The 16,911-nt window shown below is 36.2% G+C and overlaps 1 protein-coding gene across 1 annotated transcript in view; it reads right to left on the reverse strand.

Moving 5' to 3' along the window:
• tbc1d9 (TBC1 domain family, member 9 (with GRAM domain)) overlaps window positions 1–14,771 on the reverse strand; it is a 75,775-nt gene extending 61,004 nt beyond the window's left edge. Inside the window, exon 1 of the mRNA XM_030140338.1 lies at window positions 13,966–14,771. Within this exon, the coding sequence (XP_029996198.1) occupies window positions 13,966–14,086 (121 nt within the window). The 5' untranslated portion in view covers window positions 14,087–14,771. The remainder of the gene's footprint in view (window positions 1–13,965) is intronic.
• Window positions 14,772–16,911: the final 2,140 nt, after the last annotated feature.

A 16,911-nucleotide genomic window follows, 5' to 3' on the forward strand; every position in this document is an offset into this window, starting at 1 on the left:
CATTCTTGTTATTGTGGTTTATGAGTTCCTCAACATCTTGCATGTCCTACTTTCCCTTTACAACCTTACATAATTACTTATTAAACCATTTTAAAGCCTTGCTTAACCAAAGCTGACACACATTTATGTCAGTGACCGATCGTCTCCGTAGAGCTGGTAGGAAAACAAGAATAAAAACAACAAAAAATCAGACAAAGTTATGGAGGTATAGAACATACTAAATAAAATTAAAAAAAAAACAATAAAAAGAGATCACAAGGGAGTAGTATTAAAACTTATTTTGAGTTATATTTCATTGGGGTAATGATACATACATGATGTAAACAGGTGACTGATGCTAATTTGGCATCTGTTAAAGATCTAGTCCTTCAAGGACAAAGATGGGCTGAAGATTGACTTTTAAAGTCAACATTCATTAAAGACAAATGATGTGGAACGTCATAAATGCTCTGTTATATTATTTCCGGTGCATTGCCATTCAAAGAAAACCACTAATTTCAGCCTTAATTTCACAAACTGTCTCCATTTTTTCTCAGTTTGTGTTGTAAAATAATACAAAATTTACTTAGTGTAGTAATAAAATACTATAATAAAAGCTTTAGCATTTCCATATGCCTGTCAAACATGTTTAACACAAGCGACAGTGAAACTGAGACAAACCAGCATGCCACATTCTTTAGTCCCTTTACATAAAAAAAGCGTTAACTTCCTCTTTAACAAAGATCACAAGGTTAAAACAGTCACAGCCAAAAAGCCCAAGAGTTGCTCATAGGTCGACCGCAGAGAAGTCACTCAGTAGGTGTTTCCTCTGAAAATAAACACCATTATTTACAGTTCTGAACTGAAGACGTGTGAAAAATTCATGAAAAGCTGCAATTAGGTCTCCAGTTGTTCTGTATGGTAATGAATGGTGCAGCTGGAGTGTGACTTCTGGTTTAACACAGGAAGGACGGGGGGTTACAAGTGACAGCGGAGACCCCTGAATGTGTAAGACCACTCGACACCCACCCTCGTCACCTTCAAGTAAATCTGATCTAAGTGAAAACCAGAAGAGACTAAAGACCTACATGCATTCAGGTTTTCACTTAGATCTCGCGCTTCTTTGTTTTTTTTATGGGTTCTTTTATGATATGATAATAAAAGTTAGTCTAACATTGGTGTTTCTGTGCAATAGCACCCAGAGAATCACACGCTTTTGTAGCTTTAACACATCAAACAAAACCCCGTGTGATGGCAAGTTCCATCTCACACCCCTGCATTTACAGTGACAATTTCCTTCCACACGCTGAATGAGTGGGTGCACGGTCCACAAAACCAAGAAAACACAAACACAGGAACAAATGGTACATGTTCTGCCTGTTATTTCTGGGTAGCAGGAAAACTCCACAAATCTCTTTGTGACAAGACCAAGCCATAAAATCATGTGACGTTGTTGTTCTGTTCTACTAAGAGACAAGAACAAGAACACAATCATACTCTCTATTGTTAACCCATAAAGACCCAGTGCTACTTTTGTGGTACGTTCAAAATGATTTTTTTTCTCTCTATTTAACCATTCTTAAGTAATTTTATTGTAATATTATCCTCTATATTTTGTGGGTTTTTTAGTGTAAATCATGAGTTTTCCTATATTCACTTTACTAATCATGTCGATGTTTATAAAAGCTCATGTTAAAGTTGAGCATTATTATACCAAAAACAGAGAAAACTGAAGAAAAATCTACTTTTTCAGCAATGATATCAATAAGTGAACATAAATCCAGTGTCTCCATCCACTGTCACTGATCCAACTACATGGATTTTACTGGTGAATCAATGTTGTAGAAAATGACGGTGTTTCCACGGTAACTATGGAGCCTCCAAACATCCAAATGCGTCATATCTGATGACCATAAAAACACAAAAACCTGGATTTTACTCCAATTACGTCCATGTTTTAATAGGATTAGTGGCACAACAGTTATTAAACATTACAGATGAGTAGATGCTTTTGATTGCCAGTGGTTGTTTGGGTCTTTATGGGTTAAAGCAAAGCAAATCACCTTGTCTGAATCACTCATTTTAATCATTAAAACAAGAAACCAACACAGCAAGGTTCCAAAAAGCTACTTGTTTTCCTTTCTTATTATACAAAAAAAAAAAAAAAAAAAGAAAGGGGATGCTTGCTTATGTAGGACGGTTGCATTGAGTACAGAATGGATCACAATCTGCCGTGGACATCGAATCAGTGCTGTTTCAGATCACAGAAACCTGAACCAAGAGTCATATGCAAATTTCAGCATCAGCTCCACATGTACAATCATATGTATTTTACAGGTTATCTCTCAGGATTTGATGTCTGCGGTAAAAAAAAAAAAAAAAAAAAAATAGAACCAATGGCCCTGTAGCTTACCGGCCACATTAAAAGCTTTGGGAAATGTATCCAGATGCTTTTTATTATCACCCAGTTCTGTGTATTTATTATATTACAGAAAAAGCCCATGTTTTGGTCATATTCCAATCAGATCTGTAAAAAATTCAAATTCCAACTTGATATCATTGATACTTATTTATTTTTTCAATCCACTTCCCATCTGTTATAATGGGAAAATTTTTCAAAGTCGCACCAAATCCAGCATCGGATCTGGATGGAAATAATTGCAATACCTTGTGTTGACATCATCATACAGAAGCTGTATACCAAGTTTGAAGTCAATCAGAACTGTAGTTTCGGAGAAGAAGACGATTGAAATTTTTTCCCATAAGAGCTCATGTTAAATTTTCCGTCAGTTCCCGGATCCAGAAGAAGATCCTGATCAGCATATGGACATGATGTTTTGGTCATCTCCGCATCAGGGCTGGACTGTAGAAATTTACACCGGATATCATTTATATTTACTGAGTTATTGCATCGATCCACTTCCTATCTTTTATAATGGGGACATTTTTCAAAGTTGCACCTAATCCAGAATCAGATCTGGATCCAAATAATTTCACTAACTTTTGTTGACATCATCATAAAGAAGCTGTATACCAAGTTTGAAGCAAGGTTATAATAGTTTTGGATTTTTCGTTATAGTTTAGTTTTATTTAGTTTTGACTTTTTTTTCCCTCTAATTCAGTTAGTTTTAATTCGTTTTTAGAGCAGGTTTGTGAGTTTTTATTAGTTTTTGTTATTTTCTAAATGCTTAGTTTTAGTTTAGTTTTAGTTTTGTTTTTTTTTTTTTAATATCTTTTATCTTCTTCACTGTTGTATTCAAATAAATCCCAGACAGGACTCTGCTGCTTCCTCCCAACTTTAGTCTCCATGTTTCCAGGTAGAGTGGGAACGAGAAGACGACTGGAAACCACAAGTGACGAGAAGCGACGGACTGTTAAATATCATATGGTGCCAGCAGCTGAAATTGCTTGAGGGAAATAAATCGATTTTATATCAATCCAACACTGACAAAGACGAAAACTAAGGGAATTTTATCCATAATTTTTATATGTTTTAGTTAGTTTTGTAAACACACAATACAATTTCAGTTAGTTATCGTTTTTTTTTCTTTTAATTATAGTTTTTATTTATTTCAGTTAACGAAAATGTTTTTACAATTCTAGTTTTCATCATTTTGTTACTTTTCGTTAACGATAATAACCTTGGTTTGAAGTCAGTCGGAAATGTAGTTTCAGAGAAGAAGACGATTGAAATTTTTGTAACGGACGACAGACGACGACGACGCTGACGGACGCCGCATGACGACAATAGCTTACAACCTGTCAGCCGGCAAGCTAAAAAACACAAATCGGTAAGAACACAACAACAAATTGGCTTAGCACGCACTCACAGAGTAATCTGATATGGTCCAGTTTCTGACATACAGTAATTCCCAGCCTTATTTTGAAATACTGCTCTGCACTGTGAACTATTGTGCAATTTTGTGCCATAAACACTGCCGTGCAAAATTGTGTAACAAATAACATGACAGCCTGATTCGGACTTTTTACGTCTCATGAATAGATCTGGTGTTACTTGTTACTCATTTAACTTTCCTTTTGATTCACAGTATTTTTGTGGTCACATTAAGACAACAATGGTGTTAATGTCCTGCAGCGTATTAAAAACTCAGTCATATGTTCCATGTTTGCATACCATACACAAAAGGCTTTATCTGGACATGAAAAGACACCTATCAGCTTTAGCCGATATTGTAAATTATATTTAAAAACATGCAAATCAGAAAGTACAACTCTAAAGGTAAACTCTTCTGCAGGTTTGTCAGGTCAAACTGTGTTTCTACATAGAACTGTAATCATTTCTGACAGACTAATATAATATGACAAGGCACATTTATATTAGTAGTTGTCAACATGGGGTCGCTAGAAGGTTGTGGAATTAAAATAAAAACAAAACATTAAAGGTTCAATATAGAAGATGTGTATGTGCTTCAATTAAAGTTTATTTTAACCCTATCATGCATGAATTATGAGAACCTTAATCACAATTTTTCCTCCCTGTTTTTATTCCTCTTTAGGCATGAAAAAAAAAAAAAAATGTGATTAACATTTTTATGTGAACCTGCTTTTCATGGAGTTGCAAAAATGTCCACTCAGATGGATATGATACATTTAATTTTTGAAACCAAGAAACGTGTATTTACTCATATACTGTGTGAAAACTATGAAATAAAAACACTTTTAATGCAGCTAATCTGATGTTTTCTCATATTTAAACATACTCTAAATACTAATTATTACTCACTTCATGGGGATAATATACAAAAAAACAAAAACATTTTGGTAAAGAAAAAAATGATAATTACAGTCTATTAACAATCAGCAATTGGTTTACACTCAAACATCTCACTGCATATCAGGTTTATCAAGAAAAGCAAAGTTACATGATACATAAGTGTCCACTCTGTTGACTGATATGGAACTAAAACAACAAAACCCATGAATATACAAGAAAACAGCTGTAGAATAACTGTCCACTGTAGTGACCACTATGCATGAAAGGGTTAATTAAATGCTCTAACACAAAAATAAAAAAAATGTAGTCCCCTGTGGAACGGACAGGACTGAAAAAACACCATCCAATCATTGTAACCGGCCCATCGAAATGATTGAACAATGATATGTCTATCAAACTCAACTGCCATTTGTCCCTCCCCCCTCTGCGCGTACCCCTCTTCATGCATGAATTGTGCGTTCTCAGAGATTTGGAGCACTTGTTCAGGAAACGAAACCAGAGCCAGAGCTTGTTTATATTAGTTATATTAGGATGGAAAGTTCACCGGCAAACTGTTTTGTCACTAACATAAATCACTAGAAAATGTAACGTTAGTCAGATAGGTCTGAACTGGGGCTGTTCTGTAAGAGTGGTGGTGTTGGAGGAGACTGAATGAGGTATGCATGGATCGGAGCCGGGACTGCAAGAGCCGTCGGAGCTGCGGCGAATTGTTGCCGTGCAGCGCTTGTGAACCCTCGAGAACAAGCACTGAGCGTGCCAGTACTCTGGAGGCGTGGCTTCGGGGGCATGTCTAAAGAAAGGGGTTTGGACTTTTGAATTGAGTAGTTTCAAAATGTAGCTTGCTCGAACTGTTTTTCTAAGATCTCATACCCCACCTTTGTATGTATCTTTATTTAGGCGGGACAGTGCACATTAATGAACACATTTATACATTCCATTTCAGTATAAACATGTAAATATGCCAGAGTTAGCACCAATGCTAATTGTCATTCGCAGTCCCCACTTAACCCTTTCATGCATAGGTCACTCCAGTGGACAGTTACTCTCCAGCTGTTCTCTTGTATATTCATGGGTTTTGTTGTTTTAGTTCCATATCAGCCGACACAGTGATGCTTAAGCACCATCCCATACACTGACATTCATACAATTACTGTAACTGTGCTGTTCTTGATAAACCTGATCTGCACTAACATGTTTGAGTGTAAATCAATTGTTATTTGTTAGACAAAATGTATTTTTTTTGCATATTATCTCCATGAAGTGAGTAATTACTGGCATTAGAATATGTTAAAATGTGAGAAGACATCAGATTAGCAGCATTTAAAATGTTATTATTTCATTGTTTTTATATCACTTTCTGATATTGGGTTTTAAACAAATGTTTCTTTACTTCAAAAATTAAATGCATGGAAGTTTTTGTAACCCCATAGAAAAAAAAAACAACACTCGACTGATTGTTTTTTTCATGGCTAAGGAGGAATAAAAATACTCAAAAAATAAATCTTGACTAAGGTTCTCACAATTCATGCATGAAAGGGTTAACTGGTTGTAATCAGGGTGTGAAGGAGATTTTAAGCAATATAGTAAAAAAATAGTCCCACACTCCGACCTGGAAACAATCATCCATTCATTCATATTCACCCAACCTGATTACTGCAACTCACTTCTGTCCGGCATCAGCCAAAAATCAATGTTGCGCCTCCAACTGGTACAGAACACAGCAACTAGGCTTCTCACTGGTTTTAACAGATGACATCATATCACTCCTATCTTCGCATCCCTTCATTGGCTCCCTGTGTGTATTAGAATTGATTTTAAGATTTTACTGATCACTTTTAAAGCCCGAATGGGTCTGGCCCCAAGTTATATAGATGAGATGCTAGTTGACTATGAGCCAGTACGCAGCCTTAGATCCTCAGGGGGGCAGAGGGCTCCTGGCTGTTCCAAAGTCGAGGCTTAAATCGAAAGGTGACCGGGCATTTTCCATCAGGGCCCCTCAACTTTGGAACAGCCTGCCCGAGGAGATAAGGCTTGCGGAATCAGTAACATCTTATAAATCACTTCTTAAAACACATTTTTATAGACTTGCTTTTATGTGATGTCTGTCCCTTTTTAACTTTTAATTTTAATTTTTAAATTTGATCCTGTTTGATTATTAATTTGTTCATACATCTCTCTAATTGTGTTGCTTCTGTTTTAGTGTTTTTACTTGCTTCGTGTATCCTGCTGTTGTGCCCTCTGTCAAAGCACTTTGTAAACTTTGTTTTTAAAGGTGCTATACAAATAAAGTTATTATTATTATTATTATTATTATTAGTAGTAGTAGTAGTAGTAGTAGTAGTAAAAATCCTCCAGGAAAACATCTCGCACCCCACCTTTAAGTTTTGGCTCTGCTGTTCTGAGAGTGTCCAGTGTGTTGACATGAACAGACTCCATTACTAAAGCTAACGGCTGCAGCTGAAGACGACATGAAGACAAGCACTGAAGAACTCAGAAATAAGCATAAGCATTTTCATGGAAATTTAGCCAGGTCCCCTAGATACAAATCTATGCAATGGCCATTATCATGGAAGTCAGCACCACAGCCTTTAATTAGCTTAACAATGGAATCAAATGACTAAAGACCGTATGAATGGAAGCACATGAGCACCCACAAAGTTGGTTTTGTTAGTTTACCTGAAGTCTTGTATAATCTAGTGGCGGCAGATTTACAAAACAAAACACGTTTATGAGAGTGAAAGTGTGAATGCACGAGTTTCTATCTTCATGAATTTGGGAGTGTCTGTAACCAAGCAGCTAAAGCCAGTTTTCCAACGCATCACAACAAAGGACATGGCTTCTTAAAGAGACTCCTGGAGGACATGGACAATGCTGAGTGAGCTGCTAGCTGACAAAATGCAAAACGCTTCTTTGTTTTTGGATCAATAGTCGCTTTTTCACTGACCCTCAAACTGTGCGAATATAACCTGCACATAAAAATTACCCTAATAAAAAAACGGGCGTAGTGGTATTTATAGTGGTATATTATGCAAAACTGTGATGGAAAGACCTTTTTGCGCAACTAGTCACGTGAACAAAACAAAAATGGATGATGATGAATGTTACGACAAGCGAAGAAGCAAACATGGCGCAGTATGTGTGGACACAGGAGGAAACCGAATCATTTTTTAATTTAGTACGAGAAAGCATACTACAGAGTATAGAGTAATGGTGCACAATATATCGCTTGAGCATCGACATCACGATGTATGTGTGCGCATTAGTCACATCGCAGGTCCTGCAATGTAGGAGGCAAATGAACTCAACGTGTTCTCATCTAATTTCAAGGGTACCCAACACATTGCACGCAGCGATCCACCAATCACAATCGTTTTTAATCACTTTGGAGTGAGTCACTGGTAACAATATTGAAAAATGAGCAACAAACAAGAGAAAATCACCATAAATGAAGACTTGGTGCCAAAAAGAAAAGCAATGTCAGTTATCTGGAATTATTTCAGCTAGAAGAAGGATGATATTGAAATACGTGTTCTGTGTCGATAGTAGGTAGGAGGTAACACAACTAATTAGTTTGACCATTTACGTATTAGTATTTTTTCATATCGCAATATATATTGCAGGGTTAAAAAAAAAAAAATCACAATTATCAGTTTTTTCCAATATCGTGCAGCCCTAGTATAGAGTACTACAGGGTGGGGAAGCAAAATTTACAATGAACATTTAGTTGTTTTTTCTCAGCAGGCACTACGTCAATTGTTTTGAAACCAAACATATATTGATGTCATAATCATACCTAACACTATTATCCATACCTTTTCAGAAACTTTTGCCCATATGAGTAATCAGGAAAGCAAACGTCAAAGAGTGTGTGATTTGCTGAATGCACTCGTCACACCAAAGGAGATTTCAAAAATAGTTGGAGTGTCCATAAAGACTGTTTATAATGGAAAGGAGAGAATGACTATGAGCAAAACTATTAGGAGAAAGTCTGGAAGATACTATTAAAGAAGAATGGGAGAAGTTGTCACCCGAATATTTGAGGAACACTTGCGCAAGTTTCAGGAAGCGTGTGAAGGCAGTTATTGAGAAAGAAGGAGGACACATAGAATAAAAACATTTTCTATTATGTCCATTTTCTTGTGGCAAATAAATTCTCATGACTTTCAATAAACTAATTGGTCATACACTGTCTTTCAATCCCTGCCTCAAAATATTGCAAATTTTGCTTCCCCACCCTGTATATATCTGTGAATCAATGTGATATTTATGTTTGTCGCCATGTTTATGGAGTGACTTCTTGTATCATCTCGCGATAACAAATTAAAAATCATCGCATTTATGATTTAATGGAAAAACCACCATTACACATTTCTGTTTTTTCAACATTTAGTAAATATCGGTAAAGTTTTGCGCATATGTCCAATGGAAAAGTGACTAATGAGATACGTTGGAGTAGACCTGTTAGACCTGTCAGACTCGTAGGTGTCAGAGCAGGTTGTGAAGGACCCCAGGCTCTATTTACAGTTCGCTCAAGAGCCCCGAGAGGCACATACCACATTCCTTATTAGATCCCTCACTTTCTGCACACTTAACTCCTTCTCAGTTTGTCTCTGGAAGCTCTTCATGAATGACCGTCTCTGCTCATGAAGCCACGAAACCCAATTTTACTAATGCTGCCCTGTCATTAGGAATCGGACGGCAGCAGAACCAAAGGGCAAAGCAATAACATATTTGTCATTTAGCGCTAAACCTCAGCACTACTGAGCCAGCACAGACATTAGGGAATGAGCCTCTGTAGTTTGTCCCACTGCTCTCTGCTTCAGCTGTCCCTGGAAGACGTGGTCGCGGACAGTGCCAGTGTGACTGGGCGTGTGACTGAGTGCCAACTGGTACTCAGTACAAATCAGCTAGCTCAGAATTTACATAACAATGACATCATCCCCTGGCACCACTTACCACACTTACCACTGCCACAACAAAGAAAAAAAAAAAAAAATCACTGAGGATGCTGCGGCTCTTATTTTGAATTATTAATATTCAACAGCATCAAGTCACTATATTATAAACTACATTTACAAGTAGTGAAGTCAGTTTAGAAACCTGGTACCAAATCTGAAGCCTGAAAAACCTGTTTACACTAGCAAGATTAAAAATTAGATTCTGTTTGTCTAATGGAACAATTAACAGCACAGCTACAGCTGAAGACTCTGACCTTTGAAAGAAGATGGAGACCAGTATTCAGTCTTACTAGAATGGATATTTAAGCCTGGATTGTTTTTTTTATTTTTTTTTATTTTTTTATTTTATGTCCTTTTCTTCATTGTAACCAAATGTTTTATATTGTAATCTTGGGCCCAATCTCAGGACAAACGTTGTTACTCTGTACATTGTTTTTTTTTGTTTTGTTTTATTTTGTTTTCTTCAATAAAAGTTAAAAAAAAAAAAATTAGATTCTGTAATCGTCCTTTTGATGTGCCATGCAGTTATTGGAGAGGAAATAACGTAGGGCAACATGCAAGGCTTACTGTAAAGACTGCACATACTTTGCTCTCATGTATTTTTCTGTGCTTATTTATTAATACTATTTTGAATAATATTTTACATTTTTTTTGTTAATATATATACAGGATGGGGAAGCAAAATTTACAATATTTTGAGGCAGGGATTGAAAGACAGTGTATGACCAATTAGTTTATTGAAAGTCATGAGAATTTATTTGCCACAAGAAAATGGACATAATAGAAAATGTTTTTATTCTATGTGTCCTCCTTCTTTGTCAATAACTGCCTTCACACGCTTCCTGAAACTTGCGCAAGTGTTCCTCAAATATTCGGGTGACAACTTCTCCCATTCTTCTTTAATAGTATCTTCCAGTTTTATAGTTTTGCTCATAGTCATTCTCTTCTTTACATTCTAAACAGTCTTTATGGACACTCCAACTATTTTTGAAATCTCCTTTGGTGTGACGAGTGCATTCAGCAAATCACACACTCTTTGACGTTTGCTTTCCTGATTACTCATATGGGCAAAAGTTTCTGAAAAGGTATGGATAATAGTGTTAGGTATGATTATGACATCAATATATGTTTGGTTTCAAAACAATTGACGTAGTGCCTGCTGAGAAAAAACAACTGAATGTTCATTGTAAATTTTGCTTCCCCACCCTGTGTGTGTGTATATATATATATATATATATATATATATATATATATATATATATCTTTACTTAAATCCTTACTTTAACTATTACTAACCATTATGCTGCTGTAACACTGCACATTTTTTTCCTAATAAAAGGATTATGTTATCTTATCCAGGACCATTTGAACTTGGGAAGCGATCCTTTTAAATATAGCTTAAAATTCAGTGAGTTTATATAAAACACACATTGTCACATGTTTGTTTGATCTGCAAGTAATTTCTGAACAGAGATAGGGAAAAAAAATTATTAGTGTTCCTCTTATTACAACTTACTGATAAGGACTTACTATTAAAAACTTACTATGACAAAATGAAGAATACGAGAACAGAAACACATCTGACTAATACTGATCCACACAATAACCACAACTGCATAATCCCACCTCAAGTCGAAATCAAAACAGTACAATCTTTTGCAGTAATTTTTGCGACTAGTACCTACATATATGTACAGGACACGAAGAGTAGTAAATATCAATCTCCTAATAAAGACTCTGACAGACCACCCTAGTATTATATTTTAGCACATTCTAAAAAATAACAGTGCTTTCTCTTATTTACGATGCAAAACAACAGTATCCCATCCATCAAACTTGAGATCTTCTGTGTGTTTGGAAGCTGAAAGCAACGAAATGACACAAATTTAACCAAGAACACGTGGACAAATCAGGACAGCAGGCTACCGGAGTGTCAACTGTCAACCTTGGTCATGGATTTCCATTTTTCTCCTGCTGGTTTTGCTGCTGGTTGACCCATTTTAGATAAAAATGAGCAGGAGGGAGGAGGAGGAGGAGTGAGAGAAGGAAGAAGGGGCATGATTCAGCATGAGCCAGCAAACAGACAGACATGTCTGTGGCTGGTGGTCAAAGAAATGCACTGTTGTTCACACTCTGCAGCCACAGCATGAGCCCAGTTGTTTTTGTTTGTGTTGATATGATGCTTAAAAAAAAAAAAAGGAAAAAAAAACATTTCCCCTGCAGATAATCTATTGGATGCAATAGAGGTGCAATCTGTGTGTGAATGTATAGACCAGGGGTGTCAAACTCATTTTAGTTCAGGGGCCGCATTCACCCCAATTTGATCTCAAGTGGGCCAGACCAGTAAAATAATACCAGTGAAAAAAGTAAAATTATATCGTGATCAGCTTTACATCTCCAAAGTTTCCCTAAAAATCTGAATAACATGAACAACTTGAATTGTCTTAAGAAAAACAAGTGCAATTTTAACAATATTACGCCTCGGTTTAACAATTTATCATTTACACATGTGCATTACAATCACACAAAATATTTAGTAACAGCCAGAATATTGGTAAAATTGCATTTACTTTTCTTAAAACATTTCAGTTTGTTCATATTTGTTGAGGTTATTCATGTTTTTTGTAAAAGTATAGTTTGGTAATATAAAAATTTTCATGTAATTTTACCTTTTTACACCAAAAAAAGGAGAGAATTTGGGGTTGTCATAATTAGGGATGTAATGATTACTGGTATAACGATGAACCACGGTAAAATTCCTTATGGTTAGTATTACCGTTTAAATTCTAATTATCATGATAACCGTATCTGATTACCGTATTTTGAAAGAGAAAGAGACTATCCATCTATCTATGAAAAAGAAACTAAAACAACTCAAACTTGATATGGAAAATGGTCAAACAGTGGCGATAAGGTGTCATCTTTAATGCACATTTGTATGTTTGATGTTTACATGTTAATATTTGAATGTTTCTGCCAACAGAAAGTACATTATGCCTATGATTTTGTTTGTTTCTTTGAACGTTTTGAGCACATTTCAACAATACCACAATAATAATGGTAACCATGATAATTTTGGTCACAATAACCGTGATATGACATTTTCATATCATTACATCCGTAGTCATAATTTATAGGTTATAATGATAATATTTTACTGGTCTGACCCACTTGAAATCTAATTGGACTGTATGTGTCTGTGTGTGGAACCTGAATTAAAATGATTTTGAGACCATTGATTGTAAATATATTCAGTGTCATTTTTGCATTTCACAAATTCATTCCACGGGCCAGATTGGACCCTTTAACAGGCCGGATTTGGCCCCCGGGCAGCATGTTTGACCCCTGTGGTATAGACTGAATGCCCTTTGATCCTGACATGGTGTTGTTTCTGTCCACTTTATCAAAGCAGCTGTCCTTCTCTAAAGCAGAAGGAATAAATCGATTGGAAAGAATCAGGGGTTTCTCCACCAAACTAAGGTGAAAGGCCACCTGCGACAGCTGATTGGTCACGTGATCTCTACATTACTCATCCATGTGTTTCCTGATGTCCATGGTCCACCTAACACGCTGCCACTCAAATATTATCATTTTCCATCGCAGTTCATCTCCAATACATTTACTTGTTCCTCTAACACATGGATGTCAAACATGCGGCCCAGGGGCCAAAACCGGGCCGCCAAAGGCTCCAATCTGGCCCGCAGGATGAATGGATGAATTTGCAAAGTGCAAGTTAGGGCATCAAACTCAAAAATAATATCATAACAACCTATGAATAATGACCACATCAATTTTTTTCTTTTTGATTTAGCACAAAAAACATTAAATTATGAAAAAGTTTACATTAACAAACTATACTTTAACAATAAAATGTGAATATCCTGAACAAATATGAACAACCTGAAATGTCTAAAGAAAATTGAGTGCAATTTTAACAATATTCTGCCTGTTACTAAATGTGTTGTGCCTTTGTAGATGGGATCTGTAATGCATATGTATAAATGATAAGTTGAGGCATAATATTGATAAAATCGTACATGTATCTCTTAACAAATCTCATTTTTTTCAGGTTACTCACATCCTTTTTGTTTGGATAGTTTGTAAATGTAAATATTGGCACAATTGAATGTAATTTTTTTGCACTTAACAATTTGGAGTTGCCATTATTTACTGGCTATCATACTATTATTTTACTGGTCCGGCCCACTTCAGATTAAATAGGGCTGAATGTGGCCCCCCGGAAGAAAATGAGTTTGCCACCCCTGCTTTAACACATACAGATGAATCACTCACCCGCTAGTCCTCCGCCTCCATCCCCGTGGCCCTTCCGTTTCTGGAGGATAAAATACGGATTCGCTCTTTCGGTGATCCATAACGCGCCCGCCAGTAACACATCTTCGGGACTGACCCACATAATTCCTGTGATTTTAAGGTCTCATTGAACACACAGAGACCATCCAACTGGTCAGGACGTGGATGTGTGATGGTGTTCAGCGGAGGATTACTTAACTGTTAAAAAAAAAAAAAAAAAAAAAAAACACACACAGATGGAGGCCTGATACCGTCCTGTTCGATCCCCCCCCCCACACGCCTTAATATCATCTACTGTCAGATGTCCGACCGAAAGTAAGACGCGCAGACGAGCGTTTCTATAATTAAACCAGCTTTGGCACGGACCGGATCGGATCGTTATAGCTATAGGCCTGTGTCAGCCCACAAGCAAAAAACAAACAAACAAAACAAAAAAACAGGCGCACAAACCCCTCTTGTTTTGCACCGGCTGCCTCCTGTGTGCAGCGCAGACTGGGTTCTATATAAAGTCCTAGTTTGTGCGTCGGTGCGCAGCCTGGTTCTGTCGGATCAGTCTTTGTTGTCCATGTTCCGGGGCAAGTGCGGCACTGGGCACTGACGGCGCGTGCGGGCCTTTTTTTATTTTTTGCGCAGAAAGTCGCGTTTAAACGAGTCGTAAACAGTCGCTGAGGTCTGCAGGTGGAGATGTCTGTCGGCGTAATGAAGCACAAAGACAACACCGCCACCGTGGAGACACAGAAAACGCTCTAGTTCTCCTCCTCCTCCTCCTTCTCCTCCTCCTCCTCTGTAGCGCCGCCGCTGCCGCACGGTCGCTAAGTAAAGCGCGAGCGTCACAGAGGCGGCGCGAGACGTCAGCTGTCAGGAGGAGGCACGCGGGCAAGTTGATACAAGAATAAAGTTAAAGTTAATTTAAGTGAACTTCAACAAAGGGTCTTTTTTTTTTTTTTTTAATTTTTTTACCCCGCACCCCGAAGGAGAGGCAAGGGGGATTATGTTTGGGTCGGTTTGTTTCTTTGTTTATAACACTTCAGCAGCAAAACCATTGGTTGAATTCATACCGAATTGGGTTTATAGATTACCAGTAACTCAGAATAGATGTGGTTACATTTTAGGAAAAGGAGGTCAAAGTTTCAAATTTTTTAAAATGAATTTATTATTATTATTATTATTATCATTATTATTATTAATAATAATAATAATAATAATAATAATAATAATAATAAATTTAATAATAATCCCATAATGAGTGAAATTTTAAATGTCTGTAGCAGCAAAACCATTGGTTGAATTCATACCAAACAGGGTTTATAGATTACCAGTTACTCAGAATAGGTGTCATTACATTTTGGGAAAAGCAGGTAAAAGTTTAAATTTTTTATGAATTTTTTCAAATTTTTTCCCCCCTTTTTTTATAATAGGCAAAATTTCACATGTCTGTAGCTGCAAAACTATTGGTTGAATTCATACCAAATTGGGTTTATAGATTACCAGTGACCCAGAATAGATCTGATTACATTTTGGGAAAGTAGGTCAAAGTTCAAATTTTAATGAATTTTTTTTTTTTTCCCCCTTTTTTTTTTTTTTTTTTAATAATGAGCCAAATTTCACATGTCTGTAGCTGCAGAACTGTTGGTTGATTTCATACTAAACTGGGTTTATGAATCACCAGTGACTCAGAATAAATGTCATTACATTTTGGGAAAAGTAGGTAAAAGTTTAAATTGTTTATGAATTTTTTTAAAATCTTTTTTTTCCCCATTTTTTTTATAATGGGCAAAATTTCACATGTCTGTAGCTGCAAAACTATTGGCTAAATTCCTACCAAACTTGGTTTATAGATTACCAGTGACTCAGAATAGATGTGACTACATTTTGGGAAAATTAGGTCAAAATTCAAATTTTTTATGAATTAAAAAAAAAAAAAAAAAAAAAAAATCACGTTGAGTCCAGCTATGCAACTTTAGAAATAATTGGACTAACTGATTATTGACAATAGTGACAACTCAACATTAGGTACAATAAAAAATTTTAATCAATGTAATTAACCCATAAAGACCCAAATATACACCAGCAAACAAAAGCGTCAAATGATCTAAAGCGTTTAATACCTGTTCATCTACTAATCCTATCAATACATATAAATAATTGGTGTAGAATAGTTTGTCATCTTTCATGTCCATCAGATATGACCCATATGGATGTTCAGAGGCTCTGTAGTTACCGTGGAAACACCGTCATGTTCTACAACATTGATTCACCAGTAAAACCCATGAAGTTTGATAACTGACAGTGGATGGAGACACCTGGTTTATACTCAGTTAATGATATATTTTACTGAAAAAGTCACTTGTTCTCAAGTTTTCTTTTTTTGGTATGACAACCCTCAAATGTAATCTCAGCATGATGATTAAAGCACATAATCAGTAAAATAAAAACAGGAAAATACATGATTTTCAATGAAAAAATACAAAATGGACAGGATAATATTATGATGAATGTTGATAAATCACTTAAGAAAGGTTAAATATAGATAAAAATTAATTTAGGAGGTACCACAAAGATAACACTGGGTCTTTATGGGTTAAACAGACAACAAAAGACAGGAAAGTACTGGTAAATGGACGGACCTGTTTAGACCCAGATGGTTCTCAGAATGCTTTGTCATGTGTCCCATTTGAAACCTGGTTCCACTTTGGATACTGGGTTTGGCGTCTTGCTCAAGGACACTTTGACATGTGGACAGAGGATGAACCATCCACAGCTACCCCACATATAAATTAAAATAATGTGCAAAAACTTCAAAGTCAGAAAACAGAATATCAAAAGGTCATATTAAAGGGCTGTTTTATTGAAATTTTACTAAATATGTCGAAAACTAAAATAGTAAAGTATATTTCCATTGTCATGGTATAAGCAGAAATATTATGT

This window comes from Sphaeramia orbicularis, chromosome 1 (genome assembly GCF_902148855.1).
Source record: "Sphaeramia orbicularis chromosome 1, fSphaOr1.1, whole genome shotgun sequence".
Lineage (NCBI taxonomy): Eukaryota > Metazoa > Chordata > Actinopteri > Kurtiformes > Apogonidae > Sphaeramia > Sphaeramia orbicularis.